At 40.5% G+C, this 26,052-nt stretch overlaps 1 protein-coding gene across 1 annotated transcript; it reads left to right on the top strand.

Annotated features, from left to right (window-relative positions):
• Positions 1 to 12,293: 12,293 nt before the first annotated feature.
• LOC105256257 (protein lev-9) lies at positions 12,294 to 16,729 on the top strand. The gene is made up of 5 exons (XM_011266027.3): positions 12,294 to 13,531; positions 13,616 to 13,746; positions 13,831 to 14,071; positions 14,179 to 14,995; positions 15,253 to 16,729. Exons 1-5 carry the CDS (start codon positions 12,742 to 12,744, stop codon positions 16,493 to 16,495), a joined length of 3,222 nt encoding a protein of 1,073 aa, XP_011264329.1. The 5' UTR covers positions 12,294 to 12,741; the 3' UTR covers positions 16,496 to 16,729.
• Positions 16,730 to 26,052: the final 9,323 nt, after the last annotated feature.

Below are 26,052 nucleotides of genomic sequence, written 5' to 3' on the forward strand. Positions count from 1 at the left end.
TATAAATAAACACCCGTTACTCTCTTGCCATAACGAGTATACCATATATGGGATATATTAAAATTCGTAGCAGTTATAAGAGTACTCCTTGTATAAAAAGGAATCGTCGGTCGCAGATTGATTTTTTTTTATGTGGGTATGTGAAATTGTTTAAGAAAAAAGTAAATTGATTTTGCATTGACTTTAGGTTCTTGCTTCGGAGATGATATATTGAAACGTGTCCTTTGGGGGGGTCTAATTATTTTATAAACGTTCTTCCTTGATGAGCACTCTGTAGATGCGCATTGATAATCGTGAAGCCTGACGTTAAATCGCGGTCGTGTCGTGATTGGGAGGGAAAAAAAAGGACAGGAAAGTCACGCAACGCGATGCAGGTGTTCGCGAGGATTCAGAAGAGAGAGGCACGCGCAACGAGATCCATAGCGCGTGCGCGTGAAAGTTGCTCACCCGGCTTCTGGATCAGGTCGATTGCCCTCTCGAATCCCCCTCCCCTTTCCTTCCCCCCTCGTGCGTTCCACGGCAATCGGGGCACCGACGCGGACGTGCGAGTGGACGCCGTTTAATTAGAATTAATGCGGTTGCCCATCATTCGCGGGTATCATTCTTTTACGGGTATCGCAAGCACGATATCGAGCAAAAACTGGCATTTAACCAGATTGGCCAGTGATCGGTTTTTTTTTTTTTTTCACGAACGAGGAGATTAAGTTTCGTGAGTAAAAAGTAGCCGCGTGCAAAGAGGTCGATATTAAAGACAATTAAAATCGGAGAATTTTATTTCACGAATTTTTCTCTCGAATAAATATTCCATTTTATGCGGGGCTTAATTTATTGACGTTGCGTATCAACCGATCGACCGTCACCACCTGAACTCGCTCGAACACTTGCTGAAACATCTGTAACCCTATGTCGCGTTAATCGATATACCAGAAGGGAAGCATCCCTACCACGCCTGTTTTAGCGGCCGGATCGTTAGAAGTTCCGGCGACGTCCGACGAAAAGCAAACGAATAAAAGCAGCGCGAGTAAAGTGTAATAAAAGATCTAAAAAAGCGAAATCTCGTTATATCGGAGGGCTAATTCGAAACGATGTATTATATTAATCTTGGCGTTAGTCAGCTTATTTGCTCGCCCTCGTCTGGCGGAACAGTCGTAGATTAAACAAAGGGGCTGACAAAGAGGCGGACGATCTCTCCCGCGGCAAAATCGAGGCACAACGAAAACTAGGCGCTCTTCGACATGTAGGTAGATAACGAAGGAAAACTTCTCGCTACCTTTCCACAAGAGGTGAGAGGAGAAGAGGGAAGAGAGGGATGAATTCGATTCTTTCCTACTCGTTATAATGGCGACTCGCTATAATTCCTCGCGCGAGGTTGAATGAGTAATGATCTGCCAGTGATACAAATCGTTGCGATTCACCTGCAGCCGATTCGGCGATTCGGTTCTGGTTCCAATTAAAAGAACACAGGTACAGATCAGCGGGGTGGACCGTCCTTCGATGGCACCCTGTGGGAGGGATCGACCACTTCGTGTACTCCAAATGGATTTATTAGATACTATTGATTTTTTCGATCTTGCATTATTAGTCACGGTTCCCTCGTGGAAAATGGGATCGGTCTACGTGCAATTGCAATGTAGCATAATTACCATTGACGTATACGTCGTAATTAGCGCCGACTGGCCACTTAACCGGCAGCCATAGCTAATTTGTAGCCATTTGCCGCGCGTGAGTCTCACTCGTTTGCGGCTAATAATGTCACTGGAAGAAAATTAAACACCGGAACGCGTTTATTGACGCAACGTAATGCATTGCGGCATTTCATGCTGATTGGGAATTAAAGAGCGACGTTAATTAGCAATAAATTCTTGATTAATCGATATATGAATAATAATAGAGGCAATATAATTTTAGATGTGTGAGAATCTTATTTAAATATAATCGAATAGTAAAAATATAAGATAATACAAAAATACTTCATTTTATTGCAGACAATTTTGCATACAATTTATATCGAAATCCTGTTATTCTCGTATAAAAAATATCAACATATAAATAATTTTTAACAAAAAGGTTCTCTTTGCTCGTAGTTTTACAAAACAGACATTACAGGATCCAGGATTGTTTTTCAACCAAGCAATTAGAATTACTAGAAGCAATTAGAATTACTAGGAAAAAAACTAATGAAGAGGAGATTATCTCTCATGCGAGGAAATTGAAACAACTCAAAACGAGAATTATGCGTTTTTCCACGAAAGCAGAAAAGGAGAAATTTCATCTGTTTCATAAAAAGAAAGAAAAGAGGACGAAAAGAGGGATCGACTCTTTCCTACATTCTTTTTATTACAATTCCTCATACCTCGCGATTCGTTATGATTTCTCGCGCAAGAACAAACATTTGCTGACATTATCGCTAACACTATTGTCGCATGAAAAGATCCTTAATCAACATTCATCTTATATTCAGAGCCTATTGAATAAAAGACAGAATATTCCTAAAATTTACGATTATTTGTACGAATATCTTTTTTTTATCATAAAGAAATTTCATATTGAATTTAACTATACTTCGCCTCGTAGGCGATTCGTAAATAAGTTCGAGAAATGAGAACAAGAGAAAGAATCGGAAGAGGATTCGAGACTATTTCGGGCTGATGGCAGGTACGTGTTCGACGGCTGCAATCATAAATCCTCGGCGCTGTCGATGAGTAGGTAGTTTTGCAGTTTCATAAGGGTATATATACACATATAAAGAAACACGTTACGGGAAATGTCCTATCGTGCGACGACAGCGGGTAGGTGCACCGGCCATATAAGGTTAAAAGGCTATACAGAGTCGCCTCTCCGCTTCGAAGCACGAGAAACGCGGTGCGTGCGATTCGCTCGTGCGTGCTTCTCGCCCAACTTCTACGTGAAGAGTTATTACATACGCCTACGCCTCCGGGTCCGGCCGCAGGAAACTTTGTGACGAGGGCACAACGACGACGAGAAAGAGAGAGGAGGGCTTGTTTTTCAGTGTGTATCTACGGAAATTGAACGTCGAGAGAGCCGACGACTAGCCGTTAAGCTGTAAATCTTGAGTGAGCGACATAAATCGCCGGCGAATTTTTTCAACAGCATCGTGCGCGCACATTCGTCAGGTCTACTCAAATTGCCTGATGAGGTTGAATCAGGCCGTCGGTTTTTCTCGGCGGTATTAACGTCGTATCGGCGGTAAAAGCAGCGCATGCGACAAAAAGTAAAATTGCCGTACTTACAAACGATGCGCCCAAACAAGCGACAAAGGGCACCTACCAATCCGCCCTAAAAAAGATTCCGGCCACGTGATCAAAGGATCGTTTTCGATTCTCATGCAAGAATGTAATTTGCTGTAATTTACCTCTCCGCCCAACATGTCGAAATATCCCAGAATTTCTTTCATCGAATCATTCGTTTGAGACATTTATATCAATTTTAACATAAAATAAAGAGCGGTTAAAGAAAATATTATAAGTATATAAAAAATATTTAAATTAATTAAATTATATAAGCATTCTGACGATTTGTCAATAATATATATATTTCTTTTATTGACATATTTATCAATCTCGAATCATATGTGTATATGTTATGTTGCACATGAATAATTACTATTAATTATTTCTATCGAATGTTTTTAATCATTGTAGCGGATTACGTGTCAATATCAACATAATGCTCTCGTTTAATCATAATATTTTAACATAATTACACGTAAATTCGCAATAAATGCTGGACACGTTGTATGACGGCGACAAGTGAACCGGTTTCAATGAGATGACGTTAATTAACGGCCCGTTAATACAAATCGCCCGACGTAGCTTGAAAGCATCGCGGGATATCGATCGACAAAATTTCAATTTAACACAGCGTAATCATCCACGATCGTACACGTTAACCACATGACAAGTAAGGATCATTAACACGGCGACGTTTAATAATGACGCTGTCATTAATTATCGCCTCGCCGAATCGAATATCATCGATAAATGATTAAGTGAATCCACTTTCTTGTATAAATGATTTCAAAAATCCGACTTTACAATTAATTACTTTTAAAAAATAAATTGACATATTTTATTTTTTAAAAATATTCATAAGAAGGTTGCGAAACTTCACACTTTAACTTTAGATAAGGTTTTGAACTGCACGTGTTAGCCGGAAGCGGAAACGCGTTATGGGAACGACGAAAGCCACAAGTGGCATGGGACTTGTAAGTCTAATGATGCGCATATAAATGCGGGATGTGTGCAAAGTCGGAGATGACACATGTAGATAACCGGGAAGGGGAAGAGATGTGACTGGCGTCTAATATTAGTTATACGTAAGCGTTATTAGCATCATAAGCGTTAAGAATTATTAGATGACATTTTCGTTAAGTTTCATTAGTGACGAAATATCGTGATAAGTTCTCAGTCGAGATGTCACAGATCTCTTGCATTAATCAATGTAGACTTAACAAACTTGTGCAAGACTTAGGCATAGTTTACAATGTCTCGACGATGTATCGATCCGTCCTGATATAAAATTCTTTGTACAAATGTAGAATGTGTACTTTGCTGAAAACTTGTACGGGAGAACCGTCACTATTAATCTAGCGATAAATTTCTCTACCTGCAATTCTTTCGCGAGAACAATAAAACGAGCAATATGTTTTATTATTGCGCTTCTCTTTGTGCTCTACGCGCTTGCTACCGAGCGCGTTTATTTGACGGATGCACCTACGCTTCTGACAGCGCAGCTTCCTTTCAACAGCTCGGTACGTGCCTTAAGCTGCATTCGACGGACCGGACCTCTTACGAGGCGCACCGACTGCGTCCAATTCAGAAGCAATTGAATTTACAATTCCGGCCATTACGAGTGTCGGGAAAAAGATTACGGACGCGGGGCTGTGCGTGCCGCATCTGCATCCATGCATAGAGAGATCGTAAACGCATGCATAAATGCATATATGCGTCTCCGTACGTTGCATCGCACGTACGCGACGTAACCTGTCTGTAACGCGACGGCTTCTGGGATTAAAGCTCCAGGTCCAAGTATAGAAAAGTAGCAGTCTGTCGTGCGCGGAAATCGCCATTCGATGGAACGGCTCGACAAGAACGGTCCTTAGCAGGCTTATGAATAGATATTGTGACTCTTTTAATGATTTATTATTAATAACAATAAGACAATAAGACAAAACATAACAGCCTGCTTAGAAAGTCAAGTATCTCGTTAAGAAGATTTCGCACGTGCTATGCACTGTTTTAAAATGCCTCTCAATGTTTTAGGAGAGAGAAACAGAATGCATCTTAAAAGCTCTTTTAGAATACATAAATCTATGAACTTATACTTATTCTCTTTATTATTTCTTATTATTATTCTCCTCATCATTTCTATTTTATTATATATTTATTATATATTATATTTTATATTTATTATATATTTATTATATATTTTATTATTATATTTTATTATATATTTCATTTCTCTTATGATATATTTCTATTATATATTTCATCAAACTTACAAATTTAATGAAGCCTCAATGCAAGGAAAATATATTCAACGATATTACAAAATAATCTTACGTGTTCTGGGATGTAAAAAAAATATAACTTCCTCATTAAGAATTCAATAACTTTCCAGAAACGGAGAAAAAAAATGCGAGATTTCAATATTTCTCGTTGTAGTGGCCCAAATTTATAAAACCCATGTACCGTGAACGCAACGAAAAATCGTTGTGAGCAATAATAACGTGCACGAATACGCGACGGGTGAAAGTTCTGGCTTTTGACACGCTGATTGCAGGTTTTCTTTCACGTCGGTGCTTTTCGACGTTCCCGACCACAAAATTCGCGAGAATGCGGGCTGCCTGTCCGGTCTCCCACCCTCGCCGCCCGAAGAACTGGAGCACCATGAAATGCACGATGATAGTAATTATGCACCGCCACATAAAACGCGGATTTGCACAGAGCCACCTGAAACCGGCTTGTACGCTACGCGTACAATTATGAAGCCGTCACAACGCGAGAGGACGGTTTTTACTGCGCGTCTTGGGCTTTCGCTGCTACTTTTTCTTGGCATCTCCTTTAGGGCAATCCTCGGGACTGCAGGGCGGTAACGCGTGTTCTTAAATCAAAAGACGTAATCCTTTCCGTTTTCATCTCTTCATGCCGATAATCTACCAGAAGAATTATATACATTACTTCTTTACTGTCAAAAAAGAAAAAATCCTGCTAATTTGCATGATTAATCGCGAAAACACTTATAAAAAATGCCATTTTCGTAAGCTGTCAAAAAAGATTAATTAATCCAATAAAAAGATAGGTGTCCATTTTTGTTTATTATTAATATTATTGCAACGACAATCGTGAAAGATCCGTTCGTCGTAATTGCGATGCGGAAGAGAGTCTCACGCGTGGCATCGAAAAGAGTTTCCCGTCTCCTTCCGGTCTTCATCGAGTTCCGCATCATTGTCTTCATAATTAGCTATTCAGATTTACTTTCTTGCGCGAACGCGTGCACGGATGTGACGTCGTCAATCGCACGTGAACGACGCACGAACGTCGACTGGCAAAAGGCAGGCTATCACGCAAAGAAAGCCTACCAGTATAATAAATGTAGTTCCTGCAGGTGGTGAACACTTGCGAGGTTAAGACCTGAGAACGACATGATCTCGAGAAAAATTCTTTTAATCTACATGCAAACTTTTATACTTATAAGTGGCAGATAAGAAAAACGTTGTAATTTATGCAACTTGCAAATTTTTATATTCATTTTCATATTCGTAGTAAAAAGATATCAATCGAATTTTTTATTTTATCTTAAATTATTGTGTAATAATAAAATTTAAAGAATGCATACTATATTTTCTGTAAAAAAACGAGAAATTTCCTGGAAATTCCATAAAATTTTCATCTTGTAATAAGTAGCGTTTGTACATTTTGCACAACTCGCATTCGAGTATAAGCCCAACATCCGCAACGCGGATGCTATTAACAGAACACGAAGATATCGCTGATATATTCCTGCAACAAAATCTTAATAATTTATTTACTGACCGTAATAAAGGTGCGAAACCGACTTCCCAATTCGAATCAGAATTTTTGTGCTCTTTTTGGGTTATTACGTTATTTCCTGGACTCGGTGCATGAGATAAAACGGTGACAAACACGCGCGCCTCTTATGTGAGCACGCGATAGCGATCGATAAAGCGCCAATTATGACTTGTTAATGGAAAGCGGCGTTATTAAAGGCGTAAAACTCACTCGTTATCTGACAGCGCGCGAAAGACCGCGGCATATTCGCAGGCGTATTCCATCGGTTTACAGCCGGATGTAAAGTGACTTGAGGATACGATTTCTTCGAGCGATCGTAAAGACCGAAATTCCATTAAATGCGTGGCGCGCGTCAATATATATAAATAATAATAATAATGTTAAAAATATAATAAATGATTGAGGCGTCCTCCCGTTCATTCGTAAAATGCTTCTAAAATAATGCGACGATTGTGATCTGAGAAAGTTAAATGATAATATCAAAAGGCTTTTATGATACTTATAAGATAACTTTATGAATCCAAAGTCCCTATATGAACAATATTTCATCATTATTTACAAAAATTTTAATGATATTATGTAATCACGTAAGTTATTAGTTATTAATATTCATAAAATCATTCGTAATATTTAAAGTAGTTGCCAGTTAGTTACTAAAAAACAACATGAAGACTTTAATATTGACATTATTATGCAAAAGACTTGCTCGAATTCAATAAAATCGATCTCTTCATATGCAGCAAGTTGCAAGAGCGCAAAGTGCCCGTAAACTGGCGCCAAATAGAGAAACGATCATCAAATATTTATGAATACGCGCTAACAGCTTCGGGTCATGCAATCATGCAGATAACGCTGGAAACATCCGAGGGAAGCACCTGTATCGATTTAAGTGCCTAAAACTCTCGGGAGAGTCTTCCGTGCAGTGGATCCGAATCCGGGGAGGCAGCAATGTGCATCCAGCAGAAAGCATTTCATTGATTCTCTTCTCCTTTTCTCGCCTCGAACGAACTTTACGATGCCGATACCGATGGAATGATACGTAAATGAGAGGATCCTACGTACTGTTCAAATATTTACTGAAGGACTTTTAATTCCGAATACGTGTTATATATTTAAATCTTTATCGAGCCAATTTTTAGCTTGAAATAAAATATTTCGCATTATAAGGGTTTTTACGAAACGTGAAAAAATCTACAATCTGCTAATAGATTTTATTAAGAATAAAATTAGTGTGATACCTGAATTCTCTGTAATGCAAATTCTTGAAATGTTTTTGATAACATGTACTCCTTTCGATTTAAATATCTTGTAATATCTTTTTCTGCAGAAAAATTGATTAAAATTGATTAAAATTAAAAGATACACGATTTTGATTATTGTTTCCTGACATATTAAAATATATTAATTAGAAATTTAACGATAAGAGAGAGAGAGAGAGAGAGAGAGAGAAAATCGTTTTAAATATTTTATTTTAAATTGTCGGTCATTAAAGAGATAATAGCGTGCTAAATGAAATGTGATGAGTAAATGCGAATTGCGAATAATGACGCCGAATGTGCGATGGAATTAACGAGTGCAAAAAGCAAATGCAACTTTATTGCAGTCTTACCATGGTACCGTTAAAATCCTCGTACATTTCGCAATCGAAATGAAAAAAAAAAAACATCTCACATCTCGTAGGGATTGCTATCTTAACATTCCATGAATTACAGAATTATGTATATTGCACGACAATAAAACATATTAATCCTTTTTATTGCTTGTGCTTGTGAAAGAAATGTGTACAGAAACTTATCGCTAGATTAACGGTTCTGCTGTACAAGTTTGCGGTAAAGTCGTACTTTTTTTACATTCGCGAAAAGAATTTTATATCAAACATAGAACAATTAAAATATTTTAAAATATGCATATTAAATTTAAATTGGTCAAAGATTCCGTATAAGAAAAATATTTCTCAATTATTTGAATAATTTTTTACGATTCTTCATCAATAATAAGGATATCATATATGTAATTGTTAATATTTACTTGCGTCAAATGCAGCTAAAAATATGTATCGAACCGTTGAAAAGAAGCGTGGGTGCATCTGTCAAATGCACTCGGTGGCCAGCATGTTCGCGCACAAAGAAGCGTCAGCGATGAACACTGCGCAGTGGCACATAAAGATCCAATGAGTAAGTGACGACGTGGATGCCTCGACGATGCTCAAGAGTGCTCGAGATCGTTCATCCAAAGTGGATGCTGGCAGTTAAAAGAAAGTTTAAGTGCCAATCGGCGACGGGAGATTGCACCGAGACATTTATCGGGTGATAAGAAGCAATCTTTCGACAAGATAAAAACACAAATTTCGTTGACTAGCAATATGTGTGTGTCTCTGATAAGATAATTTAAAATTATTATATTTTAATTGATAGTAAAATAGATAAATATATTTAAAAAATCAACTTAAATTAAATAATTTCAATAATTAATAAAAATATTAAACAAAAAATACGAAATTGACGGAATAATCAATTGTTTAAACAGTAGCTACTTTTTTGAGAAATTTTACTTTGTTGTATGATAAATGTGTAGAAACTCACTAGGACGGGCAATCATCGGTCATAAGCCGAAACGTCCGGTCGCAAAACTCTCTGCATACCCCGGAGGCGTCTGCTTAAATCAATTTCATTCTGTAATTTCGCCTCTTCTAGACCAACGCCAACTGGCGTCATTTGCTTCGTGATTGAGTGCGAAAGATTGCAACCGGATTATGCGCGAGCCGACGAGTATGTATGCGCGCGATCAGAGTCCGGAGGTTCTCCTCGGTCCCGGGGAACGACCGTAAACCATTATTCCGCAGCGTCATGTGGACGGTGCGCGAATCGCAAAAGAACCTTCGAGAGGCTGAAGAGAGAATAATGGATTCGCGAGACTGGGGATAATGGTCGCGTAACGAGCTGCAGAATGAGCAGAAACGCGTAGCTTTTGCCGAGAGTTGAGTTTTCTTTTTCCTTTTCTTTTTTTTTTCGTACTTTTCCACATCCGGCGGGGATAAAGTTAATTGAAAAAAAGTGAAACACTCTGCGAATTTACGGCCGTAATTCTTAGACCTTTTTAAACTCTCCAGAGGAGCTTAACGAGAAACTTCGCCAGTCATGTTTCTTCGTATTCTCGTCCAACTCTAAAAAAAAACTAATAGAATGAAAAAATTGCGTAGAATCAAATACAATCCGCCCTTCGAGTTTTTCGAGGAGAAGACGGAGTGAAAAAAAAAGTATGCAATGTCATATAACGTAGTCACGCAACTGTAAACTGACACTTTGATAGTCGGTTCTTGTTTCTAAAGCTGGCGAGGCGTGTGCCGCCCACCGAGGACGAAAAGAGACATCCTTCGAAGGAACTTGACAACAGAGTCTCTCTCTCAAGTGATATGTATATATTGCAACGTTAAAAAATATTAATTTAATATTATTTTGATTTGTGTACCTTTGATTAAATCTCTTCCACATAAGGAATAATAAAATATTACAAAGGTTGATCACGTTAGAAAGTAAAACGATATTTTTTTTTAACTGATCGCACGATGATTGAGACCCACTGCATTCCTTCATTCCTTACAACCGCGAAGAGGCGCCACGAGGATGTCTTTGAGCGAGCTGTCCTCTTGTCTTCCAGCCACTCCCATTTTCAGCTACCGAGTTACTGCCACTCTGTCAATCCGGTCTGATGCCGTAGGAATGGTCCTGACACTGAATGACTCCCAGAACCAGTCTTATTAAAAACGCAATTAGCGTTTATTTTATATTGCTACGACATAAGTACACAAAAAAATATTGAATCAATTCAAAAAAACTAACAATGACTTCCGCTGTATAAACGTATGCATTTTATATATTAATTAAATTTGTCCTAAATTTAAATATTTATAAGTCAAAGTATGAAAAATATATCATGTTTTACATAAATTTTTTGTAAATTAAGCACTGCACACATGCATGTCGCATATTTTAATATTTTCTTGTTCTTTTTTTACTCAAATGTGAGTTAATCAAAAAACGTTTTACTTGAATAAGACATATGAAGATATTCTGGAGACACAGTGCGAGAACGTTGAAGAGTGATTGATCATGAGATTGAATCAAGGATCTCCTATAATGTTGTCGGGGCATTGAACCATACCGATTGATCGCTATCGTTACGAAAACAATGGTAGACATAAGCTTACCCTAACGATGACGCTTGACTTAGAGATCGAGGATTATCTTGGTAGCGTGACGCCTAACAAGCACAAGCCGGAGATAGACTCGACTTTGTCCGATGAAAACCGATCCTCTAGCTACTACCCACGCTTGTACGAGACGCGCACATTTTTCACTGGTTTGCTACTCGCTGTCAAGATAGGCAAATAGCTATCTTTGTCATGCAGATCGTGGCGCCGAGCGTTAAATTGAAAATTGTATATTTTTTTCCACGAGACGTCTCGTCCTCGTAACCTCTCGATACCATGAGGTCATCGCGGTCACCGATCTTAGACAACAATTGAACAAAGTGCACTTGTTGCACATCACACGAAAAAGAAGAAGCGAGGCCAAGGTAAACGCTTTTAGAGAGACAATTCGTATCCATTGCGATCGTGTGGTGTGTTCGAGGAGCTTAAAATTGGTTCGCAGATACATTTGCTCGCGTGTGCAGTCGTACACCTCGAGAAGTGTTATGATTCGTTTTAACACCTTTCCCTGTTATAATTTTTACGATACATTTTCATGACGCCGCGTTTCAGCTTCTCTCTCGAATTCCTCGTCTTTCTTGCATGCTTTGCGAGAAAGTTTTTTCAGCAATTTATGTTGAAACAAGAACACGTGAACTTTCAAAGTTTAATAATTGCTGATACATAGAAAAACTTTTTCGCTTCAGAAATGATTAATGATTTCTTTGAATATAATGTTAACGATTAAGTGAAAAATAACTTTATAATATTTCAATCAATAATTTGCTAGCATCAAAAATATACCTCCGCATTAATTTTCTCGTTCGAGTATAATAATTAAAAATTAAAACTCGATTTGAAAATAATGTAAACGTGCAACTACCCTTGCATCTGAAGACCATCACGAAGAGACGAGGGTGCCCAGGGTGGCTGCGCAGCTTTTCATCGTTTTTATCACTGCGTTTCTCCTCGCCATCTGCTGGAAGCTGGGAGAATCAAGAGATGTATTGAACAGGCAGGATGCGCGCGACGAGATGCGCGAATATTCGCGAATTCCCGTCAGCGGGGGACCGCAGTCCGTACAATAAAGAAAAAAGCTTCCAGGATAGAACGAGAGGAAGCGAGGTGGAGCCAGTAGAAGCGGAAGAGCACTCCGGCAAGAGAGACCGACGAAGAGAGTCCTTAATCCTCCCGGACGTTGAAGAGCCGGGCTCGATTAATAGTCGCGTTCGCGAGAGAAACAACGTCGATCCCAGCTGCAACACGAGATGACTTCCGCGGTGCTCTGAGCGGGACTTCTGGTGCACTTCGATGGGTGATCGTGCGCACCTGAGGGATCACGGCATTGGCTCTTCGCAGGTCTCCGAGTGAGATGGTCAGTTCGGATAGTCGAGCGGTCATGTAAACGTCCCGTCGTGTCCAGGTGCTGTCGTGTGGTCCGACTGTTAGGGTATCTCCAGTGAATCTTCGTGGAATCTAGAAATCTTTTCTCCGATCAGAATGAGACCAAGCGCGATTGTTCTGTTACTTCTGCTGTGCGCTCAGTTTCTCACATCAGAATCGAAACTTCGGCAGCAAGCAGCTGTAGACGATGATGACGACGACGATGATGATGACTGGGACGATGACGACGAGGATGATGACGATGACGAGGGCTATCATCCAAAACCCGAAGTCGACGACGATGGCCGGATCTACAAGAATCCACGAAACTCACCCTCTGCCATGTGTCCGAGGGATGAGGAAGAGGCGGAGCTGATGAGTCAGAAGTGTCTGCGAAAATGCTCGACCGACGAGGACTGCAAGAGCAAGAAGAAGAAATGCAGATGCGATGGAGCCTGCGGAATGTCATGCATCAAGCCCGAACGTGAATGCCCGGTATTAACCGAGATTGATCACGGCGTGATGACTGTCACCGGAAGATACTTCGGAGATAGAGTCCATTACGCCTGCGACACCGATTACTTTATGGTCGGTCTATCCGAAAGAACGTGTCGCGCCGACGGTCACTGGACCGGGACCACTCCGTCCTGCAAAAAAGACTCCAGCTCATTCTGCTCGCAGCCACCGAAGATTCAAAACGCACGCCACAACGCCCTATCAGAGCAAACAACCTTCGACCTTGACAGTATGGTGCAATATTTCTGCAATCATGGATACGTGGCAGTAGGAATAAAGCGAGCGAAATGTCTACTGATGGAGAATATTGCTAGTTGGTTCGGACCAGATATCACTTGCAAGCCTCAAAACTGTGGACTACCCGAGGACATTACTAACGGATGGCACTCTGGTAAGTTTAAATAATTACAATTATTAATATATATAATATTCAATGCGATCCGACCCGTATTTATCAGCTGATACTACTTTTAAGGGGAATGTTACACGTATGATTGTCGCGTGTCATATCATTGCTCGGAGGGCTACGAATTAATTGGTAAAGCGGAAAAATTGTGCCTGGCGGATGGATCATGGATCCCGAAGGAGTTGCCGCAATGCGTTCAAGTAAGAAATTAAGAATCAAACGTCAAAATCGAAATATATCTCTCGGCAACGTACTTGGATGTGCTTAATACGTATCTCGTGTAGGTCACGTCCGTGCAGTGTCCAAAGCCGGATGATCCAGTCAACGGCAAGGCTGTCTACACCTCCTACGCGTATAATTCCATCGTATCGTACGAATGCAAGTACGGTTATACAACGGTAGGCGCAGCAACTAGACGTTGCGGTGCTGACAGAAAGTGGACTGGAAAGACGCCTACTTGCCAGGAAATCAATTGCGGTTTACCTGGCGTGCTGTATAACGGTTGGATCGAAAACATTGAAGCCGGTGTGTTTTATATAAAATTTAGTAGATAATATAAAATATAATAAAATAAAATGTATGTAAATAATGTTATAAATATTTTCTATTTTATGCTATTATCGCGACTATAGGCACAGGTATGGGAATCAGCATAATTTTCCGCTGTAAGGATCACATGAAACTCGAGGGCAATACTTCTTCCGTCTGTCAAAAAGACGGTAAATGGCGTTATCCTCTACCGAAATGTTTAGCACCGTGCGTCGTCCCACAGATCGAAAACGGTCACGTCACCGTAGCCAGCCACGACAGAGATCACATTAATAATGTTACGGTGGTGGAACATGGCGAGAGACTTCTGGTTAGCTGCATTCCAAATTACGAATTCGCCGCCAACAGCACGCCGGTGTTGTGCAACAACGGTACTTGGTCGATAGTGCCTAGTTGCTCGCCGGCTCGTTGCAAGCAGATGCCAAAGACTCCGAAGAACGGGATAGTGATAGCGCCGAAAACGGACCACGGTATGAAAGCGGTTTTCAAATGCAAGGACGGCTTCGAGTTAATAGGCGGCGGTCCTTTGAACGCTTCCAAATCCGTGGAGTGTCGCTACGGCAACTGGATCGGCGACATACCGCATTGCGATCAAGTCTTCTGCCCGTTTCCCGGCTTCATTGAGAATGGCAAGGTTTTCTTGGTGGGCAATATGGGAGTTTACGATTACAGACCATACGTCAGGAAGATTGTCAACAACAAGCAGATTATGTACGACTGCGACAAGGGCTACGTTCTCGACGAAGGGCCAGCCGGTGCGACTTGCATAGGCGGTGCGTGGAGCCCCAAGGAGTTACCTAAGTGCATTCTTGGACAACACCCTAGACTCAGATGGAGCAGACGACGTAGATCAGTGGATGACAATATTACTCTGAATTACAACGTTACCCTGAAGTTACAGTGAGTTGCAGATTATCGATAAAAACTTATTATTATACGAATTTAATGATACATATAAGAATATTCTTACATTATTTTTCTATTAATTATTTTCCTAAATATAATTTTCATTTCATTTTTATTATAATTTTTACTTTAATTATTTTTTTCATAATAATTAATAGAGTTATTTTAAAAATTAAGAAATTCACAAATTATATATAGAGAAATAATGTGAGAACGTTATTAAAAATAAAAATTGAATATTAATGTTTCAGAAAATTCATCGATTTCTTCCGTAAAGTGGGCAAGAAGCTTCTACATATGGAGATGAATCGAAGTCGCGAGCATGCTAAGCATAAGTCGGAGATGAAAGCATCCGGTTTAAGCTATCCGAACAATACCAATGCATCGGATCCGTCGGCTTGGAAAACACACGCGAGTCACGGCAATAAATCCCGTCTGCGAGAGGAAAGAATGATCGACTTTCTCAAGATGGTATATAGAAAATTGCAGCGCATGGATGCGAGACAATCAAATAACTCCAGTAATAATACCATGCACGACTTGCTGAACGCAATGAGCAAGAATTTCTTCCACGTGGATCTTGCGGAATCGCGACGAAATAACAGCAGAGCTCGCTCGGACTTCGAAATACGCAATCAGAGGGAGTTTATTAAATTGAAGCGGGAATTCGAGCGAATCATGCGATTCTACAACAAGTCCATACGTTGGAACGAGAAGCAGATCCGAAAGGATGCAAAGAGGAAAGGTCTGTCGCACGCCGAGAAGCGCAAGGACAAGAAGAAACACAGGAAGAATTATTACAAGGGATTCTACGAGTTCGTCAATAGTTACGTAACCGAGAAATTGTCGATGTTAGAGGCGCACAACGCGACCGAAGAGCTAATCAAGAACATGAATATCGACAAGTTCACCGTGAGAAACGGCACGACTTTCACAGTCAGCGAGATGTACGCGTTTTTCAAACATATCATACAGAATCGATTGAACTCGACGGAGGAGAGCGTAGTCGTAGAAACCAGCACGACACCGGTGCCGAAAGAGGTCGAGTCGTACAATAATCAATCATCGACAATCCCGAGTAATGACGTCGCGATGCTGGACAACGAGATTCCAGCCAAAGAAGGGACGCCGAAGCACCGTAGTAAACGAATACGAAACGCGTCGGAGGATGCCGGCTCGCCACGACAAAAGAGGAAGCTTCTGTCCGTAAAGTTGGCCAGCGATCAAAAGAATTGGAAGACGTCTGCCGACGATGCCAAATCAAAACAATTCACTTTCGACGAGCTGCAGGCGCAACAGCAGAGCCGCTCGAAACGATTCCTGCCACCTTCCGAGCTGGATAATCAAATATTCCTCAAGAACTTGTATCTCAACGCTTACGAAGACGAGTATCGAGCAAACGTGAAGCGATCTCTCGATCAGATCAACTCCACAGCGGGCTGGCTGTCTTCGAAGAGGCGTAAGGGGAACCTCGGCGCGTACGAGATCAAGTGAGGAAATAATGTGTTGTGATATTAACGGAATTTACTAAGTTATTTACCGATATCAATCGATTTTAGGCGAGTGTACTTATATATACGATAGTTATAATCGTTGTCCCTCGTCGATACGCACTGTAACGTGTATCGCGCTTTTTTGAAAAATAAATCTTTTCCATGCAAGCGTCCGTACATCCACACATTCAACCGCAGAAATCCTATAAAACGTCAATAAATATGGTCCAAAAGATCCAAGTTACATTTTTTTATTGTACAATCGCGCGTACGTAGATTAAAATCGCTGCGCGCGTAAATTACTTAGCGAGTTGACAAAGTTAATAAAAATCAGATCGAATGCATCCCGTGTTGCGCAAGCTTTAAGTCGTGTAAACACCAGTTTCGATTCTCGCAACACTTGGATATAATGAGACATTACATCAGAGCGATATCATTAAATTCCTCCCAAATTATTTATCTCGCGTGCACCGGTTCTTCATAAAATTACTCGGCAATCCGATCTCCGAAGGTGCGGGTACGATCGTAAACACTCGCAATTGCCGCGCGATATCTCACGATCGGGTTCGTACCGTGACGGTGATTATGCCGTAACACGTTGGGGCAATTAAGCCTAAAAATAAGCGGAGCCCGAAATGGGATCAAGGGGCGCGGTCGAGGCGAGTAACTCGCGTTAGCGACGCGCGCACGGCTTCCAGTTGTCAATAACGACAGTGTCATTAATTACGGGCCAATTATAATTCGTGAATGCTCGCGAAACCTTGTTCGATGATATCGGCGACGCGCCGCTCGTTAACATGTCCCACCGCGTATATGTACCGCTCTTCTCGGAATCCCCATTAAATAGATTAATCGCGACCGCCCAGCACATTTGTCATCATAAGGAAAATCGCGCACCGGGAACATTTATGATAATACCGGACGTTGTTCGGGATACGGTGCGCTTGCCAAAACGAAAAGATTTTATTCTAATTCGATCTCGCGCGACTTGAAACCGGATCGCGCGCGAAGTACACGCGTCGTTATAGATCTTCGCGCGAGTTATCGGCGTTGACTAATGATCCTAGAATATCGTCGAGATAACATCTCCTTCCAGTTCGCCATAAATTATTTCGCGGAAAGACACTCCGTATGTAACAGAACGTGGGATAATATCCCGTAATAATTTTTGTAGGTGGGGTTTGATGAATATTTTCGCGCACAAGAGAGAGAGAGAGAGAGAGAGAGTGCATTTAAATTTTAAATATCGCGTCAACTCGCCGAGAAGATTCGCCGAATAAGGTACTGTCGGAACCGACGAAAATCGATACATCGGAGGGGGCATTGTTCCCGGCGTCCGTAAATGGCGAACCATTAAAGCGCCTGCGCTCAACGAAAAGCAAGCGGGAGAAAAATAAAGGTGCCGGACAACATGCACGACTAATTCACTTAGGCTTTGCGCGTTCCTGGCATTATTCCAGCTCATACGACGATGATTACGCGGTCAGTTGACCGGTGTTAAACGTGCTAAACGCGAGGGTAAATGGCTGCCAGCTAGTTCGACTTGGCAGTCTCCATTAGAACCTTCTCACGTGCAACCTTTGGCATACACAAACAGCTCATCGTTAGAACTCTTGAAAGTACGTTAATGACGAATAATGAAAAGCACGTGCGTGGCAACAGATCGCGAAAACCGCTATGCAAAGCTTCAAGCAACAAGACTCGTTTTAAAAAATTTCAAAGAAGAAACTCGTATAATAATTACGAGCATTCGGTGGCATCGATAATTTTCGCCGCTAATTAGCTCTTTCAACGGAATACAATAAATACAAAACGGTCTAACGATCTAATCAATGACAAGGTAACGCGATCTGAAAGGCCTCGAACATTTTTATAGTTCTGGTAATTGCTATCGATCATCCACTTCAAACACTCGGCTCTTTTCGAATTGAGCTTTTTGATAGTCTCGCGTTTCGCCCCCACCGAATGGCTCGTGAATTGTCGTGTCGATATAATCGTCGCTGGTAACCCGCGACAATGCGAATGAAGTCGGGCTCTCAGTGGCAGAGGAGACCCGAGTAACCGGCGATAATCTCATTGAAAGAAGAGTTAAGCGGCGTCGGGCTTCCTGCCAATTCAACTTGCCAAGTGTCGCCTTAGACGCAGTCAATGCCGCTGCAAAATTGCTCGGTGGCTAAGGCTCAATGAAACCTACCGGTATTTTACTCGAGGATTTGCCTAGATAACTATGCTTGGATAGGCATAGCAAAAATTCCATTGTTCACCACCATGAGTTTATGAATGAAACTAGTCTGTGCCTGACCGCGTTGCTCGAATAGATTAGAGAAATTCGGAAAAAGGGTTTGCCTTTCAATGGTATACTGGATGGACAATTGACCGGTCAGTTGGCTTTTTACAAGTAGCGTTCATGGAACTTCCTGTACCATAAAGGCACTATTTTATTTTAAAAGTTCCCTCTGTGGCCATCCAATTCTGGGGAAAATATAAAAAAAATAGTTCTTTTTATTTCGAAATTTATTCGCGCTTCTGTGAATAAAGGATAGTACTCTTTACAAAAGTTATAAATATTGTAACATAAATAATTTCATGAAAATATAATTTTTAAATTCTAGATATTTTTTTAGGAGAATTATATTATAATTTATCATAATTTCCATGTTTTTCCATACAATAAATATTTAGTGCATTATTATTTATTTGTATTAGTAAAATACATTGATTTCATTAAGATTTATTTTCTTAAACTTACTTATAATACTTGTTACTATTTTTAGAAATGTGATCGACATGCTTCTTATACAGATTTTAAATTGCACGAAAAATTTCCTAAATTTACAACAAATAAATGCTCGAGTTTGTAATGCTTTTTAACATATTCCTTCTGTAATGCCACTTAATTTGCAACTTCGCGAAATATAATGACGGCAAATCTGTACCGCGACCAATTATTAATCCATCATTCTCACATGAAGAATATTTTTTCACTTGTTTTTTCGTTTCTCGATCAAGCCATGTTCGATTTAATTTTATCGGTGCGATCTTACGTGAAGCATGTGATCATACTCGATTATAACTGCGGCGAAAGATCGACACCGTATGCTCGACTCGACGATGATTACAAATGCAATCATGTACACGGCATGACGCATCATGCTCATATATCCCGCTTCATTGAAATCCACCAGCCATCGAAAAAACGCATCAATAAACGAGACGCACATTTGATTCCAGAATGATAGATAAACAAACCGCTAAGTAATGTTCTTAAAAATTTGCCATCTGATCGATATATCGCAAATGAAATATTATAATTGTCGACGCAAAAGTGTACACTCTATTAAAACGGGAGGCCTGCAAAAGCTTTAAAGCGGCCCTGTGTAAGTCTCTCGCCTTTATCGTTGCCGACTCTCCACATTACACGTTCCGTCGAGCATCATTTGCGTCGTACTCTCGACGGCATAGGAAATTAGCCAGCTGACACGAGCAAAGCTCGGGATTATGACACTTTCCTGGCGATATCGTCGTATATCGACGAGGAAACCACGTCGCATGAGGCATCTGTCGATTCGCTGTCGACTCGACTCTCACCTTCCAGAGGAAAGGATTTGTCCGCTCACCTTGCTGGCTAGGTGGTCGCTTCTTTGCCACTTAGCGCGCATCACGGTGCTTCTTTCTACCGGACAGCTCGTTTCCCGTGCCGCTCTATAATCAAGCGTGCGTCTTGCTCATTAGCACGTCTTTTCGGCGGCTCGCGGATTTCAATGAAGCTGGACGCGCGAGTATGGTCCACGTCGTGGATCGCACGTGAATCGCATTCGTAATCACCGTTGGGTCGAGTATAAGAAACTTTTTGCCGCAAGCGGTGTGAAAACGGCTTAAGCAGGTGCCGCGGCCATAATCGAGCGCGATCACACACTTCGGGTGAGATCGCGCCGACCAAATTAAATCGGATGCGAGGCGGCTTGGCCGAGAGACGAAAAAACAAGCGGGTGTTGTGAGAATGATGGATTAATAATTGGCCTGCGGTAGGAATTTGCCGGAACTATATTTCGCGAACTTACAAATTAAATCGCGTCAAAAAAGAAACGCGTTAAAGAGCATCACAAATGAGATGCGCTTTTATGCAAAGAAATTTCTGATTTGATAAGATTTCAAATGTTGGTCAAATCTCTTGTTAGTAAATTGATAAGTTTTGATTTAGACAAATGATTCGATCGAATCAAATTGTGTCCCCATAGTGCATTTCTGTTTTACACCGCAAGAAAATGAATATTGATTACGGTAAATTATATTTCTGTCACTAAATTAATCTTTTTATAAAAATATCTGTTTGGGAGAATTTAATGAAATGAGACTTGTTGCATTATCCGTCGATCTGTTAAGTTAACCGAAGTATACTGGCAGGCTGACTTTTATGGTAAACCAATTAAAACAGACGAAAACCGCACGCACAAACGAACTAAAATTGTGCAATAAACGGGAAGAAAGTGGCAAGATAATAATAAAAATTGGACATCGAGGTTTCGTTTCTGTCTTGGCGCAGATTTATCGAAGCATCGCCAAATATGGATTTCGCACCTTGCTCGTTTGTACGTGGAGAGTAATGTGGTTGTGCCACAAACTGCAGATTTCGCGCTTTACTCATCCGTTTAAGGTATCGTGCTTACGGGCCGATTACACGCTGATTAATCTCAATAACGAAAATTTCGATGGAGATCCGACACGACGCCATCAAGAGAGAAGAAACAAACGCTTCGCTCATTACTTCCACAAGTCACCGTTAGTGATAAAGTAAAATTAACGTCGAAAGGCTTCATATTTGTTACTGTACACTGTGAATAATTAAACATTTTCTCTCGGCGTCTTCTCATTAACGCGTCTCGAAATGCACCTGCGATAGTCATTTGTAATAATTTCATAAAGAATGTACTTTATTATCCGCTTTATTTCTTGGTTTGAATACAAGTCGTAAAATTGTCAAGAGAACTTTTATTTACAAAAACGATGCTCGTTAAAAAAGATCACGAGTAATTGACTTTCTATCTCGGGCAACGAGCGCGCGCATGCAAAGTATCATCGAATAATCGATCGAGATGTACTACGGTCCGTTTATACTCGCTTAGCCAAATAATGACTGCCCGCCGCGACGTATAAATGTACAGAATCGATGTTGGCATCAATGGAGGAAAAGATATTCTCGAGTGACGGGCGAAAATGGAATTTGCCAATCAAATACACGCTTCGTGGCGCACGAACGAGCGTCGATCCCCTTTAATTGACACGTACGCACCCACTTTTCCGCTACACATCACGAAATTGAATTTCTCTGACCGCTAAAAATTTTTATATGTCGTTATTTACGGTTGAAAACATGAGAATTCAAGATAGTTATGGGATTGTTCAAGCGCGGACACGCTCTGATTTTTTGCTTGGTATTAATCTATTGTTCGTCTTCCCCGTTCTTTTAAATAAATGTATTGTTTGCATTTATTCCTGATTTCTTTTTCTTCTTTTGTAATAAGGAAACTTAGTTAAATTCCGGTTCCGTTCAGTGACTTACTCAACCGTATTATATGACAGGATTACATGCAAAAGTTACGTTGTAATTCCCGATCTTCTGAAATAATAAGACAGATCTGGATCTTCTCTCTCCGGCTTAATCCGTCCACTCGGTCAGCGGATAAATCTCTTCTCGGCTGGATAAATTTCTCATAGATCCTCGCTTGGATCAAGGGATTTAAAGATGAATTAAAGTCTATCGCAGGAGGCTATTTCAATTCGAGACGCGTTTACTCGTTTCGAAACGAGCCTGGCCGGTGGTCCCCGCTCGCATCTCGCGCGCAAGAGAGCACCGCTTATTGTGAACTGCTTCTTGATTCCACTTTCGCTCTTTCTCACTCGTACTCTCATTGCGGTTCATCTAAACGTGTTGGATCTCTTTATAACCGGATTCACAGATGTACAGGTGGTACGACTAAACGTTACATATAGGGATGAAAACATCGGGACATTGTAAGTCTCTCGAGATTCGAATTGCCTCGAAATTGTACTCTACGAATGAAGATGAATCAGACGGTGATGATCGCCAGAAAATGAGATTCGCGTTCGAATCAAACCAGTCGGTATTTGCATACTTGGTAATATGATGTTTTATTGGAACGACATTTAACATCGGAAATGTAATAAATGCATAATTCATCATTTTAGTGCATCAACAACATTGTACTTCATTCATTTAAATGATTACAAATAGCATTTTACGTGGCAATAAATTGGAGTTTATATGCGAAAGAGAAAGAATTCATCAAATTTTGAATCGACGATGAGGATAATCGTACAAATAAATGTGTGAACCTCGTTTCTAAGAAAGGTTCTCCTAGGTGCTAGCAAGAAAAAACGCAGATGTCTGCGGCGGATCCTACGGCCTTAATTCGAATTAGATTGGATCCAATTTATACTCAATTAACTGAGAAAGACGGTACCTCTTCTCCAAACAGAAAGAGAGAGATTATTCCGCTCCGAGATCTCTCCGAGTATTTATCTCGGATTCGAAGAGATTCCATGAAAATTGGTCACGCTAGATTCAAAATCGATCCACCTTCGTTGTTTTGGTAAGTGCTATCCCTTTCAAGGAGATAGGCACCATTTTGAATCGAAGACGTCTCGATTTCTTCTCCGCTGAGATTGGAGATTCCACTTTGGATGATATTGCGAGCGTGCAAAAGACCGCGGACGAGTTTCTAATTCGGAAATGAGCCGGTCGATTCTTTTTAATTGAAGGATATAACGATGTCCTTGTGTTGAACTGCTGTATGGTGGAGCCGCGATGAACTCTAAGTCGGCAACCGACAACGTGATCCCCTGTCCTCCTCTCATCGGTTCCTCGTGTCGGTCTATTGCGTGAGGGAGGCTGAAAGAACGCGTTGTTTTAGACAGAGCGAAGGCGGCCCGTCATCGTTCTCGACGCTCTTCATCAACGAATAATGATGAGTCTTATACCTTGAGACAGCGTGGCGATGAATAGCTCGCTTGTGAGATTTTATGATCGTTGGAGATTTTTGTTACGGACTCTCGTCAGTTGCTATAAATATCGCGCGATTTTGGACAGAGCGCGAGGGGGATGACTGAATCCCGACAGGAAATGCCCGTAATCGGTCGTAAAGATGACCTTTAGTCTCTGTGCAGTCACAATATTTTCGTAATAAAAATAATATAAGAAAGATATTATTTAAGATATTTTTAATCCATTTCATATATTGTACAACAAATTACAAATGCTTAATTACAAGTAATTATCTTTTAAGCGAGGAAAAACTTCAAAATTTAAATCCTTTTTTTAATAATTTCGCAATACATACATCGGCATGAATAATAGTTGATTTTTATTTCTCATTTTTACGATATCATGTGAGATTTCAGCTCTCGGCAGGATGTTTACGAGCGGTAGGAGAAATATTTTTGAAAATTCTACCAAGCATGTGATGATATAAGATAAAGCTTTAAATTCTGTACAACATATTTCCTGCAAGGATGGATGCAGTAGAGAGATAAAGGAGAAAGAGGCACAACCAAGAATTTTGGCATTTAAACGCGCGAGACAAATACGACGTTAAGAGGATTAAATATTTAATTTATTGTGTAAATATGTCGGATTTCGAAAAAGAAGAAGGAACGCTCGTAGAAGTGAAAATTTCATTCTCGTCTTTCGTTGCGATATCTTAGCAAAATAAAGTTCGATTATTCTCACGTATCAGATCTGCGGTCAATAATCCGTACATACGATACGATATCATTGTTAAGCAAGATACAAAATGTTAGGTTGAAGCCTCGAGAGGAATAATGAATTCTAGTGAAACGGAGAAAAAGAGAAGCACGTACTACACCAAAAAATGATCTCCGTCTCGCAGAGAAAGCTCGTAAATGCTAGCCGTTCATTCTCTTGTGCATGCGAGGGAATAAATTTTAAAGAAATACACACTGGTATACATATGTAGATAACAGAAAAGGGAGAACGTTGCACGGAGGAGAATGCGAGATAGATGTGACCAGCGGTCGGGTACTGGCTTGACCTCGGGGATACATTATTGATGGTGGCGCACGCCAAGAATGGTGACTAGATGGTAATTTTCGACGGGACGAAAAAGGGCTATGGTATTCCATACGCTCGGTTCCTACAGGATTAACGTCGTGAAGAACGTCGTGACGCGGTAGGAATGTCGGATTAGCTCGCGACATCGGAGCTATAAGTCTACGCTAAATCGATGGGCCGTGCAGTTTGACAGCTCGATTTGACGAGCATCGCAAAAGCACTGTAAGAACACGATGACTTTAATATCGAGCATTGGTTTCTATGCAAAAAAAATACAACAATTTGTGTGGAGATTAAGAAAAGTAAAATAAAAGTAAACAGAGAAACTTTTCAGATTTATGAACGATCCTTAGAAAGAGCAATTCAACCAGCTATCGAACAACATATCAAATAAAATTCCTCGTTCAAACGATAGATTACATTCGAAAAACTCAATGATCAATTGATCACATTGTCTCGGAATCCTGTAATACGTGACTAACACGAGATTTCTACCTTTAAAAAAGAGACTACTCTGTATGTAAAACCACGAAAAGCTTACTCGGAGAGTCGCACGATCGTTCGAGTAGTTCGATCAAAGTCGAAGCAAGACCGGGAGCAATTCTTCGACGAGATATCCATCTACAATGATGCTAAGGACCGAAGGACCGTGCATTTGTAATCCCGCGAGCGAGACCGGGAATCGTGGAAGGGACGGCCGAGCAGCCCAATTTATATATTGCGTCCCGGAGACGTCGCCGATTAATCCTGAAGGAGTCGCGAGACCACCCAAGTGAAACTAACACCCTTTCTCGCCCTGTGCTGCCTGACATCGGTCGCGCGTCGTAAACGTCCTTTCGTTCTGCTTTAACACTGTGGCTTAACTAAAAGTAGTAGACGCAGCTGTCCGCTTCTCTTCTCCATCTTCTCTGGATCGATGCTAATTGTCCGAAGGACGATATTACGTCATAAGGCGATGCAGGTTAGGTCAGAAGATCAATATCTCTTGGTCCGTAACAAATTTCACAAATGGAATTGAACTATAAATAATCGATTCTGTCCCTTAGATTATTTCAATTTCGAGAAAAAAGAGAAATGAGACAATTAAATTAATATAAGATGATGAATTATATTGTGTGAATTAATTGATTACAAGTAATCGAAAAGATATTCATTTTTCATATAAAAATTTCGGGAAAGAAAATTATAATGTAACAGATATATTTTATTAACTCAATTTCTAATCTGTGAAATTTCTTGCATCAAGAAGCGAAATGTCAAACGCATATTTAATTCGAAAATATTAAAAAAGAATTAAAAAAATCTTTTTTCGAAAAGATATATCGAGAGAGTTTCTCGTTTCCCGATCAACGCGTTTTCTTTAACGAGGCAATGAAAAAATGCAACAGACAATGGCGAGCGATTCTGCCTCCTCCTGCTCCTCCTCCCCCTCGCGTTAATAGTAGATCCCAGCAGTCTCGAATACGAGC

The sequence above is a fragment of the Camponotus floridanus genome, unplaced genomic scaffold (genome assembly GCF_003227725.1).
Source record: "Camponotus floridanus strain SB8 unplaced genomic scaffold, Cflo_v7.5 scaffold78, whole genome shotgun sequence".
NCBI classification, from domain to species: Eukaryota; Metazoa; Arthropoda; class Insecta; order Hymenoptera; family Formicidae; genus Camponotus; species Camponotus floridanus.